At 52.1% G+C, this 21,666-nt stretch overlaps 1 protein-coding gene across 4 annotated transcripts in view; it reads right to left on the bottom strand.

Annotated features, from left to right (window-relative positions):
- SPTBN4 (spectrin beta, non-erythrocytic 4) overlaps window positions 1-21,666 on the bottom strand; it is a 112,517-nt gene that overhangs the window by 33,476 nt on the left and 57,375 nt on the right. For all 4 annotated transcript variants that reach the window (XM_054462869.2, XM_054462871.2, XM_054462870.2 and 1 more), the window contains exons 17-20: window positions 18,581-18,783; window positions 13,159-13,249; window positions 9,543-9,689; window positions 7,982-8,245 (exon numbers count right to left, since the gene is read on the bottom strand). In XM_054462869.2, coding sequence (XP_054318844.2) covers window positions 7,982-8,245; window positions 9,543-9,689; window positions 13,159-13,249; window positions 18,581-18,783 — 705 coding nt within the window. The remainder of the gene's footprint in view (window positions 1-7,981; window positions 8,246-9,542; window positions 9,690-13,158; window positions 13,250-18,580; window positions 18,784-21,666) is intronic.

Genomic DNA, 21,666 nt, shown 5'->3' with positions numbered 1-21,666 from the left:
CAGCGGGTGTGGTGGGGAATGAGGGAGAGGACACGAGGAGGACATCAGGAACAAGGGAAGGAGGCAGAGACAGAGAAGTCAAATAAAAAGAGACAGAGAGACTGGGGTGGTGGCTCACACCTGTAATCCTAGAACTTTGGGAGGCCAAGGTAGGCAGATCACCTGAGGTCAGGAGTTCAAGACCAACCTGGCTAACATGGTGAAACCCCATCTCTACTAAAAATACAAAAATTAGCCGGGCGTGGTGGCTCACAACTACTTGGGAGGCTGAGGCAGGAGAATCGCTTGAATCCAGGAGGCGGAGGTTGCAGCGAGCTGAGATCGCGCCATTGCACTCCAGCCTGGGTGATAGAGTGAGACTCCGTCTCAAAAAGAAAAAATAAAAAAAAAATACAAAAATTAGCCGGGCATGGTGGCAGGTGCCTGTAATCCCAGCTACTCGGGAGGCTGGGGAATCGCTTGAACCTGGGAGGCAGAGATTGCCGTGAGCCGAGATCGCGCCACTGCACTCCAGCCTGGGTGACAGAGTAAGATTCTGTCTCAAAATACATAAATAAAGAGACAGAGAGAAGGGAGTGAGAGAGTAGGACAGAGAGGGACACAAAGGGAAGAGACAGACACAGAGATGGCGACGGGAGGACAGGAGAGAGGCTGAGGGGGACAGATCACTCACACACCGCACACTACTACACCCCTCAGACCCCGAGCCAGTACCTCCCTCAGCCCAGCCTGGCCCCAGTGCCCTAAGGGTGGATGGGACAGCCAGGAAACGTGCCAGGCTGGATGGCAGCTGACCCCTCTCCTGTGTATGCCCCAGGGGACAGCGGGGCCTTGGCAGGTCCCTTCCCCAGTAGCAGCTCCTGAGGGGCAGCTGGGCTCCGTCTGGGTGCCATGGCCCACACAGTCACTTCCTACCTTGGGCTCCCTCTGCTGGGAAAAGGACCCAGGAGTCTCGTGCTGGAGCCTGCCTCTGGCACCCATCACTGTGTGACCCCAGGGCCACTCCCTTGTCTTCTCTGGGCTTCAGCCCCTCCCTTGAACAATGGGGACCCCCGTCTCATGGTTTGCTGGGCTTGGTTGAGACTGAACCCCCTACAGGGAGGGAAGAGCTAACTCTGTACTCTGGCTAAAGCAGGAGGCCCCAACTCCTTCCTCTAAAACCTAAATAGTACAAAAGAAGGTCAAAGATGGTCAAGCTCACTAGTTGCATTGGAAAAAAATACAAATACACACACTGCAGTGAAATACCACTTCCCAGCCATTGGACTGAGAAAGATCTAAAATGTCTGACAAAACCAAGTGTTGACAAGGACGAGAGGAAACAGGAGCTCATGTGTACTGCTGGGGAGAGAGTGAGCAGCCACAGAAGGACCTGGGCAGGCGATTTGGCAAAAGCAAGTGAGCTAAAGATGGTTCTAACTTTTAACACTATATAAATATTTCATTTACCACCTCCAAATTACTTTTTTTTTTTTTTTTTTGAGATGGGGGTCTCACTCTGTCGACCAGATTGGAGTGCAGTGACACGATCACAGCTCACTGCAGCTTCAACCTCCTGGGCTCAAGTGATCCTCCCACTTCAGCCTTCTGAGTAGCTGGAACCACAGGCATGTGGATCTCACTATGTTGCCCAGGCTGGTCTAGAACACCTGGGCTCAAGCGATCCCCCTGCCTTGGCCTCACAAAGTGCTGGGATTACAGGCATGAGCCACTGTGCCCAATCATCCATGTTGCTTTTTTAAAATGTGTTTTGGGGCCAGGTGCAGTGGCTCACGTGAATAATCTCAGCACTTTGCGGGGCTAAGGTGGGAGGACTGTTTGAGCCCAGGAGTTTGTGACCACCCTGGGTAACATACCGAGACCCCATCTATTAAAAAATAAAAATAAATTAAAATTAAAAAGCAGCATGGAGAGGGGTAAATGCCCCAAATGGAATATGAACAAAAACAAATGAAGTAACCGTGTATCACATAAGTAACAACCAAAGTGAAGGTGAAATAACTAGCTTTTGAAAACAGTAGAGTGATGGTGATATGCTCTCAGTTTTATGACAGTTAAAATTAAAGACCGGCCAGGCACAGTGGTTCACGCCTATTACCCCAGCACTTTGGGAGGCCAAGGCAGGTGGATCACTTGAGGTCAGGAGTTCAGGACCAGCTGGACAACATGGCAAAACCCCATCTCTACTAAAAATACAAAAATTCGCCGGGTATGGTGGCGGGTGCCTGTAATCCCAGCTACTCGAGAGGCTGAGGCAGGAGAATCGCTTGAACCCAGGAGGCAGAGGGTTGCAGTGAGCCGAGATTGTGCCATCGCACTCCAGCCTGGGCGACAAGAGCAAAACTTGATCTAAAAAAAAATTAAAGACCTGTGAATAAATACTGAATCTTAGATTTGTTAGGTCAGCAGTTCTGAAACCACTTAATGCATTATGTCTTTTCACCTTCACAATGTCCTTATGAGGTCAGAAATATCATTATGCCCATTTTACCGAAGAAGAAAATGAGGCACAGCCGGGCGCGGTGGCTCATGCCTGTAATCCCAGCACTTTGGGAGGCCGAGGTGGGTGGATCACTTGAGGTCAGGAGTTCGAGACCAGCCTGGCCAACATGGTGAAACCCCCGTCTCTACTAAAAATACAAAAATTAGCCAGGCGTGGTAGCGGGTGCCTATAAGCCCAGCTACTCAGGAGGCTGAGGCAAGAGAATTGCTTGAACTCAGAAGGCAGAGGGTGCAGTGAGCCAAGATCATGCCACTGCACTCCAGCCTGGGCAACAGAGTGAGACTCCCTCTTAAAAAAAAGAAAAACTGAAGCACAGAGAGAAAAGTAACCTCCTTGGACTACCCAGGTGATAAGGCACAGAGCCAGGGCTTGACCTAGGCCGCCCAGCTCCAGCGTCCATGCCCTTCACTGAGATGCTGTGCTGCTTCCCACACTCCTGCTATCCACCAGTGGGTGAGCATTGAGGTCCTTCCCTTTGCAAGGAGAAGGCATCCGAGGCTCAGAGGGAGAGACAAAGGCAGCAAGTGGGAGAGCTGTGACTCAGAACCAGACCTGCTGGAGTCCCAAGTCTGTGCCTTCAGCCACTGCAATACACTGCTGGGGAAGAATTAGTAATCACTGCAAGATAATTATGAATCCTAGCAATAGGCTGGGGTGGTGGCTCACGCCTGGAATCCCAGCACTTTGGGAGGCCGAGGTGGGTGGATTGCTTCAGCCCGGGAGCTTGAGACCCATAGTCCAAGCTTCTTCACCCTGCCCTGTGCAAGACTGACCTGCATGGACCAGCCTTCCTATCCTCTGGCTTCCACGTGGGTTGGCCTCAAAAATGGCTTATAATTTTCAGTGCAAAATGAAAACACAAGGTCCCTTGTTCAAATATTTATTAAGAATTTTGTCCAGGGGCAGTGCCTCACCCCTGTAATCCCAGCACTTTGGGAGACTAACATAGGAGGATCACTTGAGGCCAGGAGTTTGAGACCAGCCTGGGCAACACAGTGAGGCCCCCGTCTCTATAAAATACTACAAAAATTATCTGGGCGTGGTGGCACACGCCTGTAGTCCCAGCTACTCAGGAGGCTGAGGTGACAGGTTCACTTGAGTCCAGGAGTTCAAGGCTGCAGTGAGCCATGATCACGCCATTGCACTTCAGCCTGGGCGACAGAGGTAGAAACTGCCTCAAAAACAAAAAAATTCAAGACATCAATAGTAGGGCATTAAACCAAGCATGGAGCCCTGTGTCACTGCACGGGCAAACACCCATGAAGCCAGCCCTGGTTGACACAGGGAAGTCCAGAGGAAAGTGAGTCTAGGGTATTATCTCCCCAGCTCTTCCCTGCTGTGGTGCCATGGTCTGGCTGCCATTCTTTCTTTCTTTCTTTTTTGAGACAGAGTCTCACTCTGTCACCCAGGCTGGAGTGCGGTGGTGCGATCTTGCCTCACTGCAACCTCTGCCTCCCAAGTTCAAGCGATTCTTATGCCCCAGCCTCCCGAGTAGCTGGGATTACAGGCATGTGCCACCATGTTCGGCTCATTTTTGTATTTTTAGTAGAGACGGGGTTTTGCCATGTTGCCCAGGTTGGTCTTGAATTCCTGATCTCAAGTGAGCCACCCGCCCTGGCCTCCCAAAGTGCTGGGATTACAGGCGTGAGCCACCGCACCTGGCCATGGCTGCCGTTCTTGACTAAGAGTGCCAGCTCCTGTCTGGCAACTCTCCCCTTCCAAGTTCCAATAACTTTTCCTTCTCTGCCTTCTCTGGCTAGGGAGGAGCAAAAGCTCCCCTCCATGAGTCCCACAGCCCTATATGCTTCCTGCAGCTTCCCCATTCTCCACTCACACCTTTGTCAAGAAACTCAAGTTTTCTGCAGGTGAGCCTGCCTTCTGTTTCTGGCTGGGACCCTGACAGTCAGATGCCCCTTTCTTGCAGGCTTGCCACATCCTGGGCACTGCGCTAAGTGGCTCCTTTCTGTGCACATCCCCACCTGGCCCTGGGAGACCTGCACTGATGACAGCGTCCTATTTAAGAGGGAGGACAGAGGCTCAGGGAGGGACTAAAGGTGGTATTGAATAGCCACTTGGTAGCCATGTGACCTCTGTGAGCCACAGATCCTTTCTGTGCTGTGGTTTTCTCCTGGGTGGGGATAATAACAGGACCTCCCTCATGGGGCTGTTGGGGAGGAAAGAGGAGTTAACAGTGCCCAGCACATTGTGTACATCAGCAGTTCTCAAACTGTGGCCAAGGAACCCCTGGGGATCCCTGAGATCTTTTCAAGGCATCTGCAAGGTTACAACTATTTTTATAAAAATACTAAGATGTTATTTGCCTTCACCATTCTCATTCTCTCCCCAGCATGCAGCAGTGTTTTTCAGAGACCTGATGACCTGTGCTAGTGAAATTGATTGAATACAGACACGGATGGGAGAAGCTAGCTCTCTTCTATTCTAGACATGAAAGAGAACTACAGGCTGGGTGCCATGGCTCATGCCTGTAATCCCAGAACTTTGGGAGGCCAAGGCAGGCTGATCACCTGAGGTCAGGAGTTCGAGACCAGCCTGGGCAACATGGTGAAACCCCATCTCTACTAAAAATACAAAAATTAGCCAGGCGTAGTGGCACAGGCCTGTAATCCCAGCTACTCCAGAGACTGAGGCAGGAGAATTGCTTGAACCCAGGAGGCAGAGGTTGCAGTGAGCCAAGATCAAGCCACTGCACTCCAGCCTAGGTGGCAGAGCCAGACTCCGTTTTAATTTTTTTTTTTTTTTTAGTTTAATAAATAAAGACTGGGCAACATAGTGAGATTCTGTCTCTTAAAAAAAAAAAAAAAATCAGTCAGGCATGGTGGTGTGGGTCCGTAGTCCCAGCTACTTGCGGGACTGAGGGAGGAGCATCACTTGAGCCCCAGAGGTTGAGGCTGCAGTGAGCCGTGATCGCACCACTGCACTCCAGCCTGCTGACAGAGTGAGATCCTGGCTCAAATAACTAAATAAAATAAAATAGAGACAGGCTGTTGCTCTGTTGCCCAGGCTAGTCTCAAACTCCTAGGCTCAAGCAATCCTCCTGCCTCGGTCTCCCAAAGTGCTGGGATACAGGCATAAGCCACTATGCCTGGCCTCGATTTTCATTTTTAATACAGTGAATGTCAATAGGTCTAACCCACACAGACAAAACTTTCTAAGGATCTCAATGCGGTTTAAGAGTGTAAGGGGGTTCCTGGAGACCCAGACATTTGAGAACTGCTATTCTATAAAAAGTAGTGACCTCATTGGCTGGGCACAGTGGCTCACGCCTGTAATCCTAGCACTTTGGGAGGCCAAGGCAGGCGAATCACCTGCGGTTAGGAGTTCGAGACCAGCCTGACCAACATGGTGAAACCCCATCTCTACTAAAAATAAAAAAATTAGCTGGGCGTGGTGGCACATGCCTGTGATCCCAGCTACTCAGGAGGCTGAGGCAGGAGAATTGCTTGAACCTGGGAGGTAGAGGTTGCAGTGAGCAGAGATTGCGCCACTGCACTCCAGCCTGGGTGACAGAGCAAGACTCCAACGAAGGAAGGAAGGAAGGAAGGAAGGAAGGAAGGAAGGAAGGAAGGAAGAGAGGGAGGGAGGGAGGGGAAAAGAAAGAAAAGAAAAGAAAAGAGAGGGGAAGGGGAGGGGAGTGGAGGGAGAAAGAACGAGCTGACTCATTGGCCATCACATTCAGATCTGTTTGTCTTTTTGTTCTTTTGCCTGTTCCCCCAACCAGAATGGGATCACGATGAAGGCAGCAACTTTTCATCAATTTTGCCCACTGCTATATCCCAGCACCCAGAAAAGTGCCTGGCACATAGTAGGTACCTAATTATTTTTATTTTTTTTTATGTTTTGAGATGGAGTCTCGCTCTGTCTCCCAGGCTGGAGTGCAGTGATGCAATCTCAGCTCACTGCAACCTCCGCCTCCCCATTCAAGTGATTCTCCTGCCTCAGCCTCCTGAGTAGCTGGGATTACAGCCTCCTGAGTAGCTGGGATTACAGGCGCACACCACCATGCCCAGCTAATTTTTTTTTTGTATTTTTAGTAGAGATGGGGTTTGACCACGTTGGTCAGGCTGGTCTCGAACTGTTCACCTCGTGATCCGCCCGCCTCAGCCTCCCAAAGTGCTGGGGTTACAGGCGTGAGCCACCGCGCCCAGCCGGTACCTAATAATTATTTGCCACAGAGATGAATGAATACATACTAATCAGCGTCATTATGTATTTCTTACTAGCTTTTTTTTTTTTTTTTTTTTTTTGCCATACACTATGCCAAGCACTATATAACTACATAGGAAATATGTCAAAAAGGAGGAGTGAAGAGTCAAGGGCCCTGGATTGAAATCCAGGCTTTGCTATTTGCTACTCTGGACAAGTAAGTTCACCTCTCACCTCCTGGAACCTCAGTTTCCCATCAGTCAGTCAGGCATTGTTCCTGACAGGTAAAAGCAGGAGTCACATGGGCCAGATACCATGGCTCACACCTGTAATCCCAGCACTTTGGAAGGCTGAGGCGGGAGGGCTGCTTGAGCCCAAGAGTTTGAGACTAGCCTAGGCAATATGGTGAGACCCTGTCTCTATAAAAAATTTAAAAAGATTATCCAGATGTGGTGGTATGCACTTGTGGTCTCAGATACTTGGAAAGCTGAAGTGGGAGAATCACTTGAGCCCAAGAGTTTCAGGCTGCAATGGACTGAGATCAAGCCACTGTACTCCAGCTTGGGTGACAGAGTGAGTCACTATCTTGAAGAAAAAAACAAACAACATCAACAACAGCAACAAAAAAAGAAAATCAAAGGCAGGAGCCATTACTCCCTGGGAGGTGAGAAACAATGGCTATGTTCACCTCTGGTCATTCCACATAAACTGCTGTGTACCAAGCATGGAGCTGCCAAGCTGGGAGCAGATACAAAGCAGACGCTGCGTCTGTTCTCTAAGAGTGCCCTGTTTCATAAAGGAGACACTAGTCAGCTGTGTGTCCTTGGGCCAGGTGCCGTACTTTCTGTGCCTCAGTTTCCCCATTGGTAAAATGGGATAATAACAGTACCAATCTCCAGAAGTGGCTGGGAGGAGTCAGTGAGTGCTTGGCCCAGAGACTGGTAGAGGAATGCTCAATGAATGTCATTGTTATTCCATGCAAAGCCATTCCCATACCCCTGGGCCTTGGTTTCTCCATCCAGGAAATGAGTGTCAGGGTCCTGTGAAACCTTTAGCATGCTAGTCATTTATCTACTGCTTTGTGGCTCTAGATCCTTCCTTTTCCCTTTGTACTCCATACCTTAGGGGGTGGTGGCTGCTTCCAACAGTTATTACTAGCTGGATTGCTTCAGTATTCCCTTTCTGCTCTTCTACAAGTTTGAAATAAATCCCTGTATTAAATCCCCTCCATTTGCCATACCTTGAGTGGAGTTGGACCCTCACCTGGCCCCCATGTGGCATAGGGAGCCCTCATCTGGGCCAGGAAGGCCATACCTGCAGCTTCTTGAGCTGACTGTTGACGGTGGCCAGGTCCCCTCCAGGGTCCACGTCTTGCAGCTGGCTCTCCATGTGAAGGAGCTTCTTGTCCAGCTCAGCAAAGCTCTGCACCAGCTGGTCTGCTTTGCTGGCCTCAAAGAGCTGCCGTGCCTTGGCCTGGGTGGTGCTCTCCAGCTCCGCCCAGCACTGGCGGATCTCGCCCAGCTTCTTCCGCACGGAGGCCGCCAGTTCGGGCTTCTCCTGCATCAGTTGCTGGCCCTCCTGCCCCAAGTGGGTGGATGGCAGGAGATGGAGAAGAAAGATAGATTGTGGGGAGAATCAGAGAAGTGTGGGAGAGTGACAGGACACAGGGGAAGATGTGAAAAGAGAATCAGAGGCAGGGAGTTGGAGACACATAGGGAGAGAGAGACATGAGGGGTGGATGCAGAGATAGGCCCAGAAATGGAAGGAACCAAAGAAGAGAGACAAGAAGAGACAGACAGACATAGGTGAGGGCATGGAGACAGAGAGATGGAGAGAGAGGGAGATGGACACAGAGACATGGGAAGGAGTCAGGGAGAGACAAACAGTCACAGAGTGATCAACAGAGAGACAGGCACAGAAAATCAGAAACATGGGGAGAAGACCATAAGAAAGACAAGGATAGAAGGACAGACAGAGAAGAAAGAAAGAGGGAGCCAGAGAGGCAGGGAGAGAATGAACTTCCATTAAACTCAAAGTCAAGAAGACTGCCTTTGCCATATGCCACCATTTATGAAACATCAATGACCATTTAAGGGTTTAAGGCCAACCTGAGTGTCTCTGTGTGAGTCAGAAGATGTACATTCAGGGCTGCAGGTCTAGGGGTTCAGCCAGAGTAGGGGGAAGTTCTGAGGGTTGAGGCTTGCAGCAAATATCTACCTCAGTCCCTCCAAGACTGAAGTCAATGTTCTTAGTGGCCCAGAGCTACTTAGGTAACATTAAGTATTAAAAGTAACTAGACCATAATAATTACAGCTCTTACGTGCGTGGCCTTGTGTTAAGCACTTTATGTGCACAGAGCCCAGGAAGTAGCTATATTTATTATTTCCTTAATTTTATAGAAGAACAAACTGAGGCTCCAAGAGGTTAACACAATTACCTAAGGCCTCACAGTTGGTAACAGGCATAGAAACAATTAGAACCCAGGGCTCTAAGAATCCAAAGTTTACTTTAACTCTGGGCTTCCCAGGGGCTGTCCCAGCCCATCTCCCCAACCTTCTATCTTAAATGCCCCAAATGGTATGGAAGGAACCTGGTAGAGGAGGTTATATGAAGAAGTGAAATATTTAACAAACAGGAGAATACAGGCACCATTCAGAAGCGATGCTGGCCATTTTACAGATGAGCAAATTGAGGCTCAAAGAGGTTACATGAATCACTCAAAGCCACATAGCTAGGAGCAGATCTGGAGCTGATTTGAGTCAGTCCAGAGGTGTAAGACCAGCAGGATGGCAGCAGCGGGTGCAGCAGGTGAGACGTGGGCTCCCTGGAGGCCTCCTGCACCTGGTACAGGCAGAGGGGCCATCAGCTTCCTCACCCTCTCGATCTTCTCCAGCCACTCCTTATTCTGAGCCAGCTCGGCCATGAATGCCTGGTGCCGGAGCCATCTCTTATGCAGCTTGTGGCTGTCCTCCCGCGTGCCATCCCGCGCCATCAGCATCTTCTCATGGATCCAGCCATCCAGCTGTGCAGAACAGGGCAGGAGGGCTCAGCCGGTTCCCTCAACCTGCCACAGCCCCCCATCCCCTTCAGGAAGTCCCAGGTTCAGGGTCTGGGCTGCTAGGGTATATGGGTGGAAGGAATAGGACAGGATGAAAAAACCTTTGCAAGTGAAGCCTTTATATTGGGGGTGGGTGCAGCTCAAGCTCTTTCCTGGATACAGGATGGATGGAAGGGTCCCCAGAATGCCCAATCCTTTGCCCCCGTCCCCTGTCCTGAGGGAAGCCCTCAACTCCCCACAAGCCCCCAAGGCAGGGCCAGTCAGCCTCTCAGACTTGGGGACCGATCACCCCCCCAAAACAAGCTCTCCAACCCAATTTAGCTAACTCCCAATTCATCCCCAGGACCACCCCTCCCATAGCAACACTTAGACCCTTCATTCAATCTTAGCCAACCCCCAATAAGGACCAATTCAAGAGCCTCAACCCATTCCCAAGGGTATCAAATGAAGCCCCCATATCTAGCCCCAGTTCCTCCAGTATGGCCAGATCAACCCCCCAAACAACCTCCCAATTAAAGCCAACTCTAGCTCTCTCTAAACTAACCCTCCAATCTGGAGTAGACCCATCCTCCATAATCGAGATCTAGCACCCCTAATGAGCCCACAGGGCTCCCCAATTCTAGCCCCGGAACTCTAAGACCACAGATCCCCAAACCATGACCAGTTCTAGCCCTCAACCAAAGCCAACCCCAGCCAAATGTGAAAAACAAAGCTGTGTTCTGGCTTTCCAAACCAGTCTACCCCAAAATCTAGCCACAAACTCTTCATCTTGGATCAGATAGAAACTCCCAAGCCCGGCCAGCACCCCCACCCCTACAACTAAAGCCAGTTCTAGTCCTCCTACCCACCAACAAAACCAGTCATCCAAAACGCAAGCACCAAGAGTGGGCCCCTCTCACGGCACTGGAGAGGATCAATCACAGGCTGCTTTTTGAGCCTCCCCCAGCCCCCTCCAGTAAAAAACCAGACTTATCCTCCAAGCCAGAACTTCCCCACTCATGACCAAACCTGGCACCTGAAACAGTTTGCTCCTCCCCTTTCTCCTCCCCACTCCAGTCACAAGATCCTCCCTCCTCCCTCCTGCAAAAAGAAAAAAAAAACAAACACTGGACTCCAGCTCCGCGGTCCCGGGAGGCAAATGCAGTCATAGCCAAGGACAAATCCCAGATCCCCAGCCGGCCAAACCCCAGCCCATGTCCCCTGAGCATGTGCTCCCCAGGGGTCCAGGACAGCATCACACTCCTTCATACACACACTAGAATCAAGTCCAGTGCTGAACCCCCCAACTCAATTCACAGTTTCCCGACGCGCAGGGAAGAGTCCAACGGCAACCACAGCCCGCAGTGAAAGCAGAGTCCTTAAAGAGATGGTACCCCATCCTCAAAGTAAAGCCCCCTCAAAAGTGATTCCTTCATCATGGAGGGCAAAACCAGACTATCCAACAACCCAGGAAAAGCCCCACAAAGTCAGAGCCCCCTAGACCCAGAGAAAATCCAAGGCCCCTCATCATCCAAGGCAGAGCCCCCCAAAAGTGATTCGCCTCCATCATCCAAGGCTGATACAGATCCTCCCAAAACAAGAAAGAAACCCCCCAAAAGGTTGAGAAACCCCCAACCCCAGGGCAAATCTTAGATGCCCCACTACCCGGAGAAGAGCCCCTCCTAGAAAGGCTGAGACGCCCTGAACCCTTAGGGCAAATCCAGATTACCCTAGAAGTGGTCTTAGAAGTCCCCCCGCTTCGCTCCCCTCCCTTGGGGGCCGGCCCCTCAGTCCCGCCCGCGCCAGCACCGCGGACAGCTCCCGGCGTCCTTGCCCCTCCCCCAGGGCGGGGGTCCGGGCGCCTGCCCGGCCCGCCCCCGCGCCGCCCCGCCCCTCCCTCCCGCGGCCACGGCGGGCGGGCACGCGCCCGAGCCCCCTCCCCTGTCTGCGTCCGCGGGGTGCGCGCCAACCCCCTCCCCTGGGCGCCCCTGAGACCTGAAGCGGCAGTGGCGTTGGCGGGGCGTCCCTGCAGCGGGCGGGCGGGCGCTCGCCCCTCAACTGCGACGGCAGCGGCAGCGGCGGCGAAGGCTGAGGCTCCGGCGGCCGCGCGCCCCCTCCCTCGCCCCCGCGCCGCGGCCGCGCGCCCGCCCGCGTGCGCCCCCTGCCTGCCTCCCTGCCCGCCTCTTTGCGGGGCCCCAGGTGGGGGTGCAGGAGGAACCACCACTCGCCCCAAGGCTTCGGGTGGGGGGCTTCTGCGCCATCTCAGATGATTGCTACCTGATCCAGAACAATCTCACGAGGGATGGGGGGTGCTCCTGGACCAAATCTAATGCCGGGAGGGGGCGCCTGGGGCTTGGACTGCCTCACTATGGGAGTGGGGATTGTGGTGAGGGGCTGTGTGGGGGCCTCCTGAACCATCTCTAATGGGAAGAAGCGCGGGCTCCTGGCCACCACATGTGGACAGGGGATATGGGAGGGCGACCTGGAACATCTCACAATCTCCAGTGGGGGCGAGGGGGAACAGGGGGTTCCTCCAATGGCTCAAGTCCCGGCCTACCCCAGTTATCAGGGAGGGAGGCAGGGTATGCAGGCCCTTGTTTATTTCGTATGCGGAGAGAGCAATCTCCCATGGGCGTTAAACATAGGGGGCAGAGTGGAATCATCTTTAATTGAGGCTGAGGGGTTTAGTGGTTACACCTGGTTCCTGAACCAGCTTTGGTTGGAAGAAACTTAGGTACGGGGTGATGATGGAGGAGGGGATGATCCTGGGTCACACAGATGGAGGGGCTCGGGGCCAGGCCTATCTCTGTTTAGGGTTTAGGAAAATGTTTACTAGGCCATCTCTAATGTGGCCAAAGTCTAGAATCATTTCTATGGAATGCAAGGGAAGGAGGGGAAGACAGCAGGTCTCCTGAACCGTCACTAATAAGGAAGGGGGCCTGGACCATCTCAGATTAGGGGAGATCGTCCCTAATGTGTGCAGATCATCCCTAAGGGAAGGGGCTTGATTCCTGAACACCTTTAAAGGGGCGAGGGCTTGGTTCAGAGCCATCGCTGGCTGCAGGAGGGCGCAGGGCCGCTGGCCCCCCCACGGCCCTCAGCCCTTATCCCCACGGCCCGCCCCGCCCCTCTCCTGGGGTAGAGCGAGTCTCACAAATCTCAGGAGAGAAAGGTGAGATCAGCGCGCGTCCCCGCGGGACCCGTAGGCGCGGACACGCGCGGTTGCCAGGGGCGCCCGGGGCCCCTCCTTCCTTCCCCGGAGTCGGCGTGGGCGGGCAGGGACCTGCGGAGCATGCGCACTGAGACCCGGCTCCGCGCGCCCCCTGGCGGCTTAAAGCGAGCATCGCTCCGCGACCCACTTAGACGGGGCGTCCCCACCCCCACCTCGGCCGAGAAGCACTTCCCTCCCGACTAAAGGGGATGTCTCCGTCCCCAGCACACCTGGAGTTCCTACCTCGTGGCAGTCTCGGAGGAAGTGCTGCAGCTCAAGTTGGTCATGTAGCTTTTGCATCCATTGCTGGGCCCGTAACTGGTTTTCTTGGTTCCTGGGGATGGGGAGATAAGGGCTGGGGAAAGGCCCCGGGGGATAGGGGGGCGGCGCTGGCAGCAGGACTGTGAGGGCATTGGGCTGGGTAGGGGAAGAAGGGCGTGGAAAATATGTAAGAGAGAGAGGAATTAGTGGGGCAAAGCCAGGAACGGGGCTGGAGAAGGGCAGAGAGACAGACAGAGGAAGAGAAAGGGAGAGGCAGAGACAGGCACTTAGAAAGAAAGAGATATAGACAGAGAGAAAAAAAGGCAAGTCCAGAGAGAAAGATAACAGAGAAGTAAAGACAGACATACCTAGGGACAAAAACAAAACAAACGAGAAAGTGAGAGGAGACACCAGAAAGAGAAAGAGAGAATAAAAAAAGACGAGAAAGGAGATGGAGCAAGGCAGAGCCAGAAGGATACTCAGGGAGCAGCAGAGGAGGAAAGAGAGGAGGCAGAGAGAGGGAAAGTGACAGGAGGAGTCCGGTCAGAGAGAGACAGGCAGAGGAGTGGCAAATGCCACCAGGAAAAGACAGCCCCACAGACGACAGACAGACCAGGGGGCCGCAGAGTTGGAGAGAGGGAAGAGAGCAGAGTGTGGGGAGAGATGACAGCAGAGTCGCAGAGAAGCTGAAGTGGGCACTCCTGTGGGCAGAGCCAGGCCCTTGGCCTGACTGAACTGACCAGGCTGGACCCAGGCTGTACCACCCTGGAGCCAGCTGGGACCATGGGCCCCGGGCAGTCTGGCCTCCTGCCCACAGTGCAAGGCAAAGTGCCCAAGAGGCCTGGTGGATGGGGCTGGGGCATCCCACATGGGCTCCCATGCGTCCCTGTCCTGTTGCTATCTGTCTCCCCCAGGGAGAGAGAGAGAATGAGACTATCCTCCCAGGGTCTCCATGAGAGTCCTTAAGAATCCTTTTTTTTTTTTTTTTTTTTTTTTTGAGATGGAGTCTCACTCCGTCGCCCAGGCTGGAGTGCAGTGGCGTGATCTTGGCTTACTACAACCTCCACCCCCCAGGTTCAAGCTATTCTCCTGCCTCGGCCTCCCAACTAGCTGGGATTACAGGCGCCCACCATCAGGCCTGGCTAATTTTTGTATTTTTAGTAGAGACGAGTTTTCGCCATGTTGGCCAGACTGGTCTCGAACTCCTGACCTCAAGTGATCCGCCCGCCTTGGCCTCCCAAAGTGCTGGGATGGGAGTGAGCTCCTGCACTCGGCCAATCTCAGAGGCCTTTCTGACCTTCCAGGCCCCATACCCCCACCTTTCCAAACTCTTATTCTCCTTGCACTCTTCCCCCTCACTCTGTGGTAACTGTACTGCCCTTCTCGCTGTGCCTTGAGCAAGCCTCAGGCCCTTGGCACTAGCTGTTCCCTCTGCTGGGAATGCTCCTTCCCCCAACATCTACTCAAAGATCACCTTCTTCATGAGGTCCCTCCTGACCACTCCCCAACACTTTCTGGCTTTCTTCCCTTCTTTAATTTTCTCCTTAGCACTTAACACAATCTAACACGTGCTATATGTTATTTATTTATCTTGGCTGTCTCCCATGCTAGGATATATCATTTCCACGAGGGCAGGGATTTTTGTCTGTTTTGTTCATAGATATGTCCCCAATGCTTAGAAAAAGGGCTTGACATACAGTACACGCTCGACTTATATTTGTTAAATGAATGAATGCAAGAAACAGTGGCAGAGAGAAAAAAGAGATGGGAGAAACAAAAGTACAGTATCTGTGAAAGACAGAGGCAGAAAAGACAGGGTTAGAGAGGTGCAGATGGAGGGAGAGAAAAACGGAGAGAAAAACAGAGAGGGAGCAGGAAACAGAGATACAGAAATAGATGGATAGATGGAAGCAAAGAGACAGAGTGTATAGGAGACAGTTGCAGAGACAGAACCAGAGAGAAGGAACAGGAAGGGCCTGAGACAAGCAAGCGAAGCACTGACTGCCTCCTGCCCGACTTATCTCAGGAGCCAGGAAAGACAAAATGCCTCTGAAGTTGAGCTGAAATCAATCATTCCAGGCCTTCAGCAGCCAAACTGTAAAGCATTAGTCCTAGAGATGAGGAAGACCCTGAGTCTCCATGAGGGTGAAAGAACAGCAGAGTATGCCAGGCGCGATGGCTCACGCCTGTAATCCAAGCACTTTGGGAGGCCAAAGTAGGAGGATTGCTTGAGCCCAGGAGTTTGAAGCCACCCTGGGCAATATAGTGAGACCTCCTCTCTACAAAAACAGAATTAAAAATTAGCCGAGCAAGGTGGCACATGCTTGTAGTCTCAGCTACTCAGGAGGCTGAGGCAGGAGGATTGTTTGAGCCCAGGAGATTGAGGCTGCAGTGAGCAGTGATCACACCACTGCACTCCAGCCTGGGCAACAAAGCAAGACCCTGTCTTTAAAAAAAAAAAAAAGAAAGAAAAGAAAGCAACAGGGTTCAAATCCAGGCTGTGGCACTTCCTGGCCATGACTCTGGGCAAGTCAGTTTTCCCCTCTGAGCCTCACATGCAAAATGCAGATAAGAACAGCACCTAGCGGCCGGGCGCGGTGGCTCACGCCTGTAATCCCAGCACTTTGGGGGGCCGAGGCAGGTGGATCACTTGAAGTCAGGAGTTTGAGACTAGCCTGGCCAACACGTCGAAACCCTGTCTCTACCAAAAATACAAAAATTAGTTGGACATGGTGGCTATTTCCTGTGATCCCAGTACTCAGGAGGCTGAAGCAGGAGAATTGCTTGAACCCTGGAGACAGAGGTTGCAGTGAGGCGAGATCGCGCCACTACACTCCTGCCTGGGTGACAGAGCGAGACTCCATCTCAAAAAAAAAAAAAAAAAAAAGAACAGCACCTCACACACGGGTTCCAGGTGAGGGGCCAGGCAAGCTGAAGCTCTAAGTGACTTGCCCTGAATGTCACAGATTCAGGGGTGAAGCCAGGTCTAAGACCCCCCGGGCCCAAGTCCCCAGCTCTGTATGGCTCTGCCCCCTTGCGGATGTGGCAACTCCTCCCACTCCTCCCACAGGGTGGGAAATGTGTCCCTAGACAAATCAATGACTGGGATGGTGGGAAGGTGCAGAGATTAGTCCGTCTCAATCCCTCTGTGTCCACGCCTCACCCACCACAAGCCTGGGGCAAATGCTGCCTCTCCCACAGTGGCTGCACGTCTCCCATCCGGGCCCTGACCTTTCTGCCTGGGCTTCCTCCATCCCAGCCCCGAGCATTCTGGGCCATCCTTGTCAGATGACGTTCGAGCTCTGTGAGGCAGGAATCATGTTCTGTCCTGGTCATCTCTGTGACCACACCCCCACTCTGTACAGAGCACGGGCTCAGTACATGTTTAATTGACTGGAGGATGAATGAATAAACAATAGAGTGAAAGGAGCAATTAATGAATGACTGAAAAGTAATGAATGAATGAATCATGGAATGAACAGTCCCCCGGGCTCCTCCTCCTCGTTTTGCTGAGCCTGGCGTGCAGCAGGTGCTCAAGAAATGTGGAACAGGCCATGCTCAGTGGCTCACACCTATAGTCCAGCTACTCAGGAGGCTGAGGCAGGAGAGTTGGTTGAGCCCAGGAGTTCCAGGCTGCAGTGAGCTATGATTGCACCACTGCACTCCAGCCTGGGCAACAGAGTAAGATCCCTGTCTCAAAAAAAAAAAAAAAAAAAAAAAAGGTGGAACAAAGGAAGGATCCAGGCCTGGATGGAAAAGGGGGCACTAAATGATGAGTTTGCATCCTCAAGAACAGAATTCCCATAAAAGTTTCCTTTAGAAACATGCTGCCTTGCCCCAGATAAATCTAAGGAAAGGATGTCTGAGCTGTAAACAGAAAAGGGGTAGCGGTCTTGGGGCTGGGGGTGGCACAGTGAAGTGACCAGGGATACTTTCTGTCAGGAGATGGAAAGACAGAAGGAGGGGTACTGGGTCCTCTTCTGACCTGGATCATGCCTGAGAGAGCCAGAGAGCCTGAGAGGAGAAATTTAGGGTCACCAGGAGGAGCAGAAACAGCTCTAATGACAGACAGAACTGGGTCTGGAAGACGAGAAAGGACTTCCCATGATGGCTGGAGGTGGTGGTGCTGTTTTGTTCAGGGCCTACCTACAATAGTGCCTGGCACACAGTAGATACTCAATAAATGTCTTCACTTGATTAGTGCGAGGACAGACGAGAGTGGTGGCAAGAGACAGATGGTGACAGAAGCAGAGAACGATGAGGTTCAAGAGATGAGAGAGACACAGAGACACGCGGACACTCACTCTGCATGCTTCTTAGAGTGGCTGGGGCCAGGAAGAGGTGCTTATGCAAAATATTTGACAACCAGCCTGGCAGGGGACACTGTCCCATCTGGAAAGCTGGAGCACACCTGTGCCTGGCCTCTAGCTGCTGGATCTGGGGAGGTCTGGGGGTTCCCAAGGAGGGTGCAGAAGAGCAGGATGGATAATGGGGCATCTAGGGAAGTAAGTTAACACTTTTTTTTTTTGGAGGGGGGACAGAATCTTGCTCTGTCATCCAGGCTGGAGTGCAGTGGTGTGATCACAGTTCATTGCTGCCTCAATCTCCCGGACTCAAGCAGTCCTCCCATCTCAGCCTCAAGAGTAGCTGGGACTACAGGCACACATCACCACGCCCAGCTTTTTTTTTTTTTTTTTAATTTTAGAGAAGGGGTCTCACTATGTTGCCCAGGCTGGTCTGGAACTCTTCGGCACAAGCAATCCTCCCGTCTCAGCCTACCGAAGTGCTGGGATTACAGGCATGAGTCACTGCACCCAGCCTAACATTTTAACAACAGGACCAGCTATCCCATGCTGAGGGCAGGCTTGAGAAAGAAACCTTTCATTGTATATCCTTCTGTATCTTTTGGGTTGACAGCCTCAGGTTACCTTTTCACAATATATCCACTTAAGGCCAGGTGCAGTGGCTCATGCGGCTAATCACAGCACTTTGGGAGGCCAAGGCAGGTGGTCAAGAGTTCAAGACCAGTCTGGCCAACATGGTGAAACTGTGTCTCTACTAAAAATACAAAAATTAGCCGGGCATGGTGGCTCATGCCTGTAGCCCCAGCTACTCGGGAGGCCGAGGCAGGAGAATCACTTGAACCTAGGAGGTGAGGGTTGCAGTGAGCTGAGATCGTGCCACTGCACTCCAGCCTGGGCAACAGAGTGAGACCCCGTCTCAAAAAAAAAAATCCACTTAAATCAAATCTAAGACAACATGGAATTAAATAGAAATAGGAAAGAGCCCCAGAGAAGCAGAAATCGTGATGAAAGGAGTGGGACCCTGGCCTCCCACACCACTCCCCTATGCTGGGCCCCATCTTCTGCCCCCTCCCTGGGGTGGATGGGTCTGGGGGACCTACTTCTCCAGCAGCCGGGTCACAGCCTCCTGAGCCTGCTCCCCGTAGATGTTGCCCTGCCTCAGCAGGCCCTCTGCAGCCTGCACGGCCACCTGCATCTTTTGCTGGCTCAGCTCCATGGTGGTGAGAAAATCACGGTGCTGTTTCAAGGCCTCCTCCACTGATTCCACTGTGCCCGGGAGCTCCGCACCAGACAGCGCCATCTCCTGGGGAGGAGGGAGCATGGTGCAAAGGTCAGCCTCATTCCATTCCAGGACCTGGGAGAGGCTGCCAGCCTGGCTTGCCACCACTCCCCACAACCTTGCAAGCATAGAACATTCCAGTTGTGGTCCCACTTCGGGGCCGTTGCCCATGCTGGTGCCTCTGCCTGGCAGTCTGTCCCTCCAGATACCCCCATGGCTGGCACCTTCACTTTCTTCAGGTCTCTGACCACCCTGCCAAATTTATCAACTCCCACCCCAGCCCTATCCCACTACCCTCCTGTATTATTTCTTTTTCGCAGGGAGGGAGCAGATGGAGTCTCACTCTGTTGCCCAGGCTGGACGGAGTGGTGCAATCCCGGTTCACTGCAACCTCCACCTCCTGGGTTCAAGTGATTCTCCTGTCTCAGCCTCCCAAGTATCTGGGATTACAGGTGCATACCACCATGCCTGGCTAATTTTTTTGTATTTTTGGTAGAGATGGAGTTTCACCACGTTGGCCAGGCTGGTCTCAAACTCCTGACCGCAGGTGATCCACCTGCCTTGGACTCCCGAAGTGCTGGGATTACAGGCGTGAGCCACCACACCTGGCCAACCCTCCTGTATTATTTCTCATAGCATGTACCTGGCAATATTAGCGATGCATTGACTTGTTTACTCTCTCCTCCCCCACATACTAGAATGTCAACCACATGAGGGCAGGATTTTGTATTTTGTTGCCTGAGGTGTGCTCAGCCCCAAAATAGTGCCCAGCACAGAGGAGGCACTCAGTAAATATTTGGTTAATATTAGGCCGGACATGGTGGCTCATGCCTGTAATCCCAGCACTTTGGGAGGCCGAGGTGGGTGGATCACCTGAGGTCAGGAGTTCGAGACCAGCCTGGTCAACATGGTGAAACCTCATCTCTACTACAAATACAAATATTAGCTGGGTGTAGTGGCACACACGTGCAATCCCAGCTACTCAGGAGGCTGAGGCAGGAGAATAGCTTGAACCCAGAAGGCGGAGGAGATGCAGTGAGCCAAGATCACGCCACTGCATTCCAGCCTGCGTGACAGAGCAAGACCCCATCTCAAAAAATATATATATATTTGGTTAATATGAAGACTGAAGGCTGGGCATGGTGGCTCATGCCTATAATCCCAGCACTTTGGGAGGCAGAGGCGGGAGGATCTCTTGACCCCAGGAGTTCAAGACCAGCCTGGGCAACATGGTGAAATCCCATCTCTACTAAAAATACAAAAAATTAACCAGGCCTGGTGGCACGTGCCTGTAGTCCCAGCTACTTGGAGGGCTGAGGTGGGAGGATTGCTTGAGCCCCATAGATCAAGGCTGCAGTGAGCCGTGATTGTGCCACTGCACTCTGGCCTGGGTGACAGAGTGAGGTCCTGTCTCAAAAAAAGAAGACAACTAAACTGGGTACTGTGTGAACTCAAGGAAGTTTTTTTCCCTCTGGGGTTAGTTTTCTAACTAGTAAAATGGGTGGGTCAGGGCTGGGCACGGTGGCTCACACCTGCAATCCCAGCACTTTGGGAGGCGAAAGCAGGGGGATTGTTTGAGCCCAGGAGCTGGAGACCAGCCTGGGCAGCATAGCAAGATCCTGTCTCTATTTTTTAAATGGGTGGGTCGGAAAGGGTCTCTCAAGGCCACTTCAGCTCCATATTTAGTAATCTTATGATTCAGGGGCTTTCTGTCCTTTCTCCTCCACTCCCTAGATCAGGATTTCCCAAGCCCTGGGCCGCAGAGGGGTACTAGTCCATCGCCTGTTAAAAACTGGGCCGCCATAGCAGGAGGTGGGGGGGCGAGTGACCATTACTGTCTGAGCTCTGCCTCCTGTCAGATCAGCAGCAGCTTTACATTCTCATAGGAACGCAAACCCTATTGTGAACTGCGCATGTGGGGGATCCAGGTTGACACTCCTTATGAGAATCTAACGCCTGATGATCTGTTGCTGCCTCCCATCACCCCTAGATGTCACTAGATGGGACCGTCTAGTTGCAGGAAAACAAGCTCAGGACTCCCACTGATTCTACATTATAGTGAGTTTTATAATTATTTCATTATATGTTATAATGTAATAACAATAGAAGTAAAGCACGCAATAAATGTAATTCGCTTGAATCATCCTGAAAACATTCCTCCTTTTCCCACTGGTTTGTGGAAAAAATTGTCTTCCAGAAAACCGGTCCTTGGTGCCAAAAAGATTAGGGACTGGGCCTGGTGCAGTGGCTCATGTCTGTAATCCCCACACTTTGGGAGGCCGAGGCAGGCGGATCATGAGGTCAAGAGATCGAGACCATCCTGGCCAACATGGTGAAACCCCATCTCTACTAAAAATACAAAAATTAGCTGGGCGTGGTGGCTCACACCTGTAGTCCCAGCTACTCGGGAGGCCAAGGCAGGAGAATCGTTTGAACCCGGGAGGCTGAGGTTTCAGTGAGCTGAGATCACGCCACTGCCCTCCAGCCTAGCTACAGAGCAAGACTCTATCTAAAAAAAAAAAAAAAAAAAGATTGGGGACCACTGCGTAGATAATCCTCAAACTGGGTCAGCATCCCTTATATAACCAGTATAGGCAGGCACCCTTTCTAAGATGATCCCCAAACACTGGACAATCTGAAAACTGGCTGTTCTATCTTGCCAAAATTCTCAAACTTGGTTCCCATCCCAGAGTGATCTCCAAACTGGATTGGCTGTTCCCAGATAACCACTGCACTTGGTTCCTCATGCCACAGACACAGTTACTCTCTCCAGAGAATCCATAGTTGTCATCCCCAGAAATGAAGATATTGTGCTAATTTAGGTATCCACATCTTGTAATCCACAATCACTGACTGAATCCAACAACCCCTCAGCCTGTTATCTACCTCCATAATCCTAATCCTTTG

Source organism: Pongo pygmaeus, chromosome 20 (assembly GCF_028885625.2).
Source record: "Pongo pygmaeus isolate AG05252 chromosome 20, NHGRI_mPonPyg2-v2.0_pri, whole genome shotgun sequence".
NCBI lineage: Eukaryota > Metazoa > Chordata > Mammalia > Primates > Hominidae > Pongo > Pongo pygmaeus.
The sequence above is the reverse complement of the archived record's forward strand: the minus strand, read 5'-3'. Positions and strand labels throughout refer to the sequence as shown.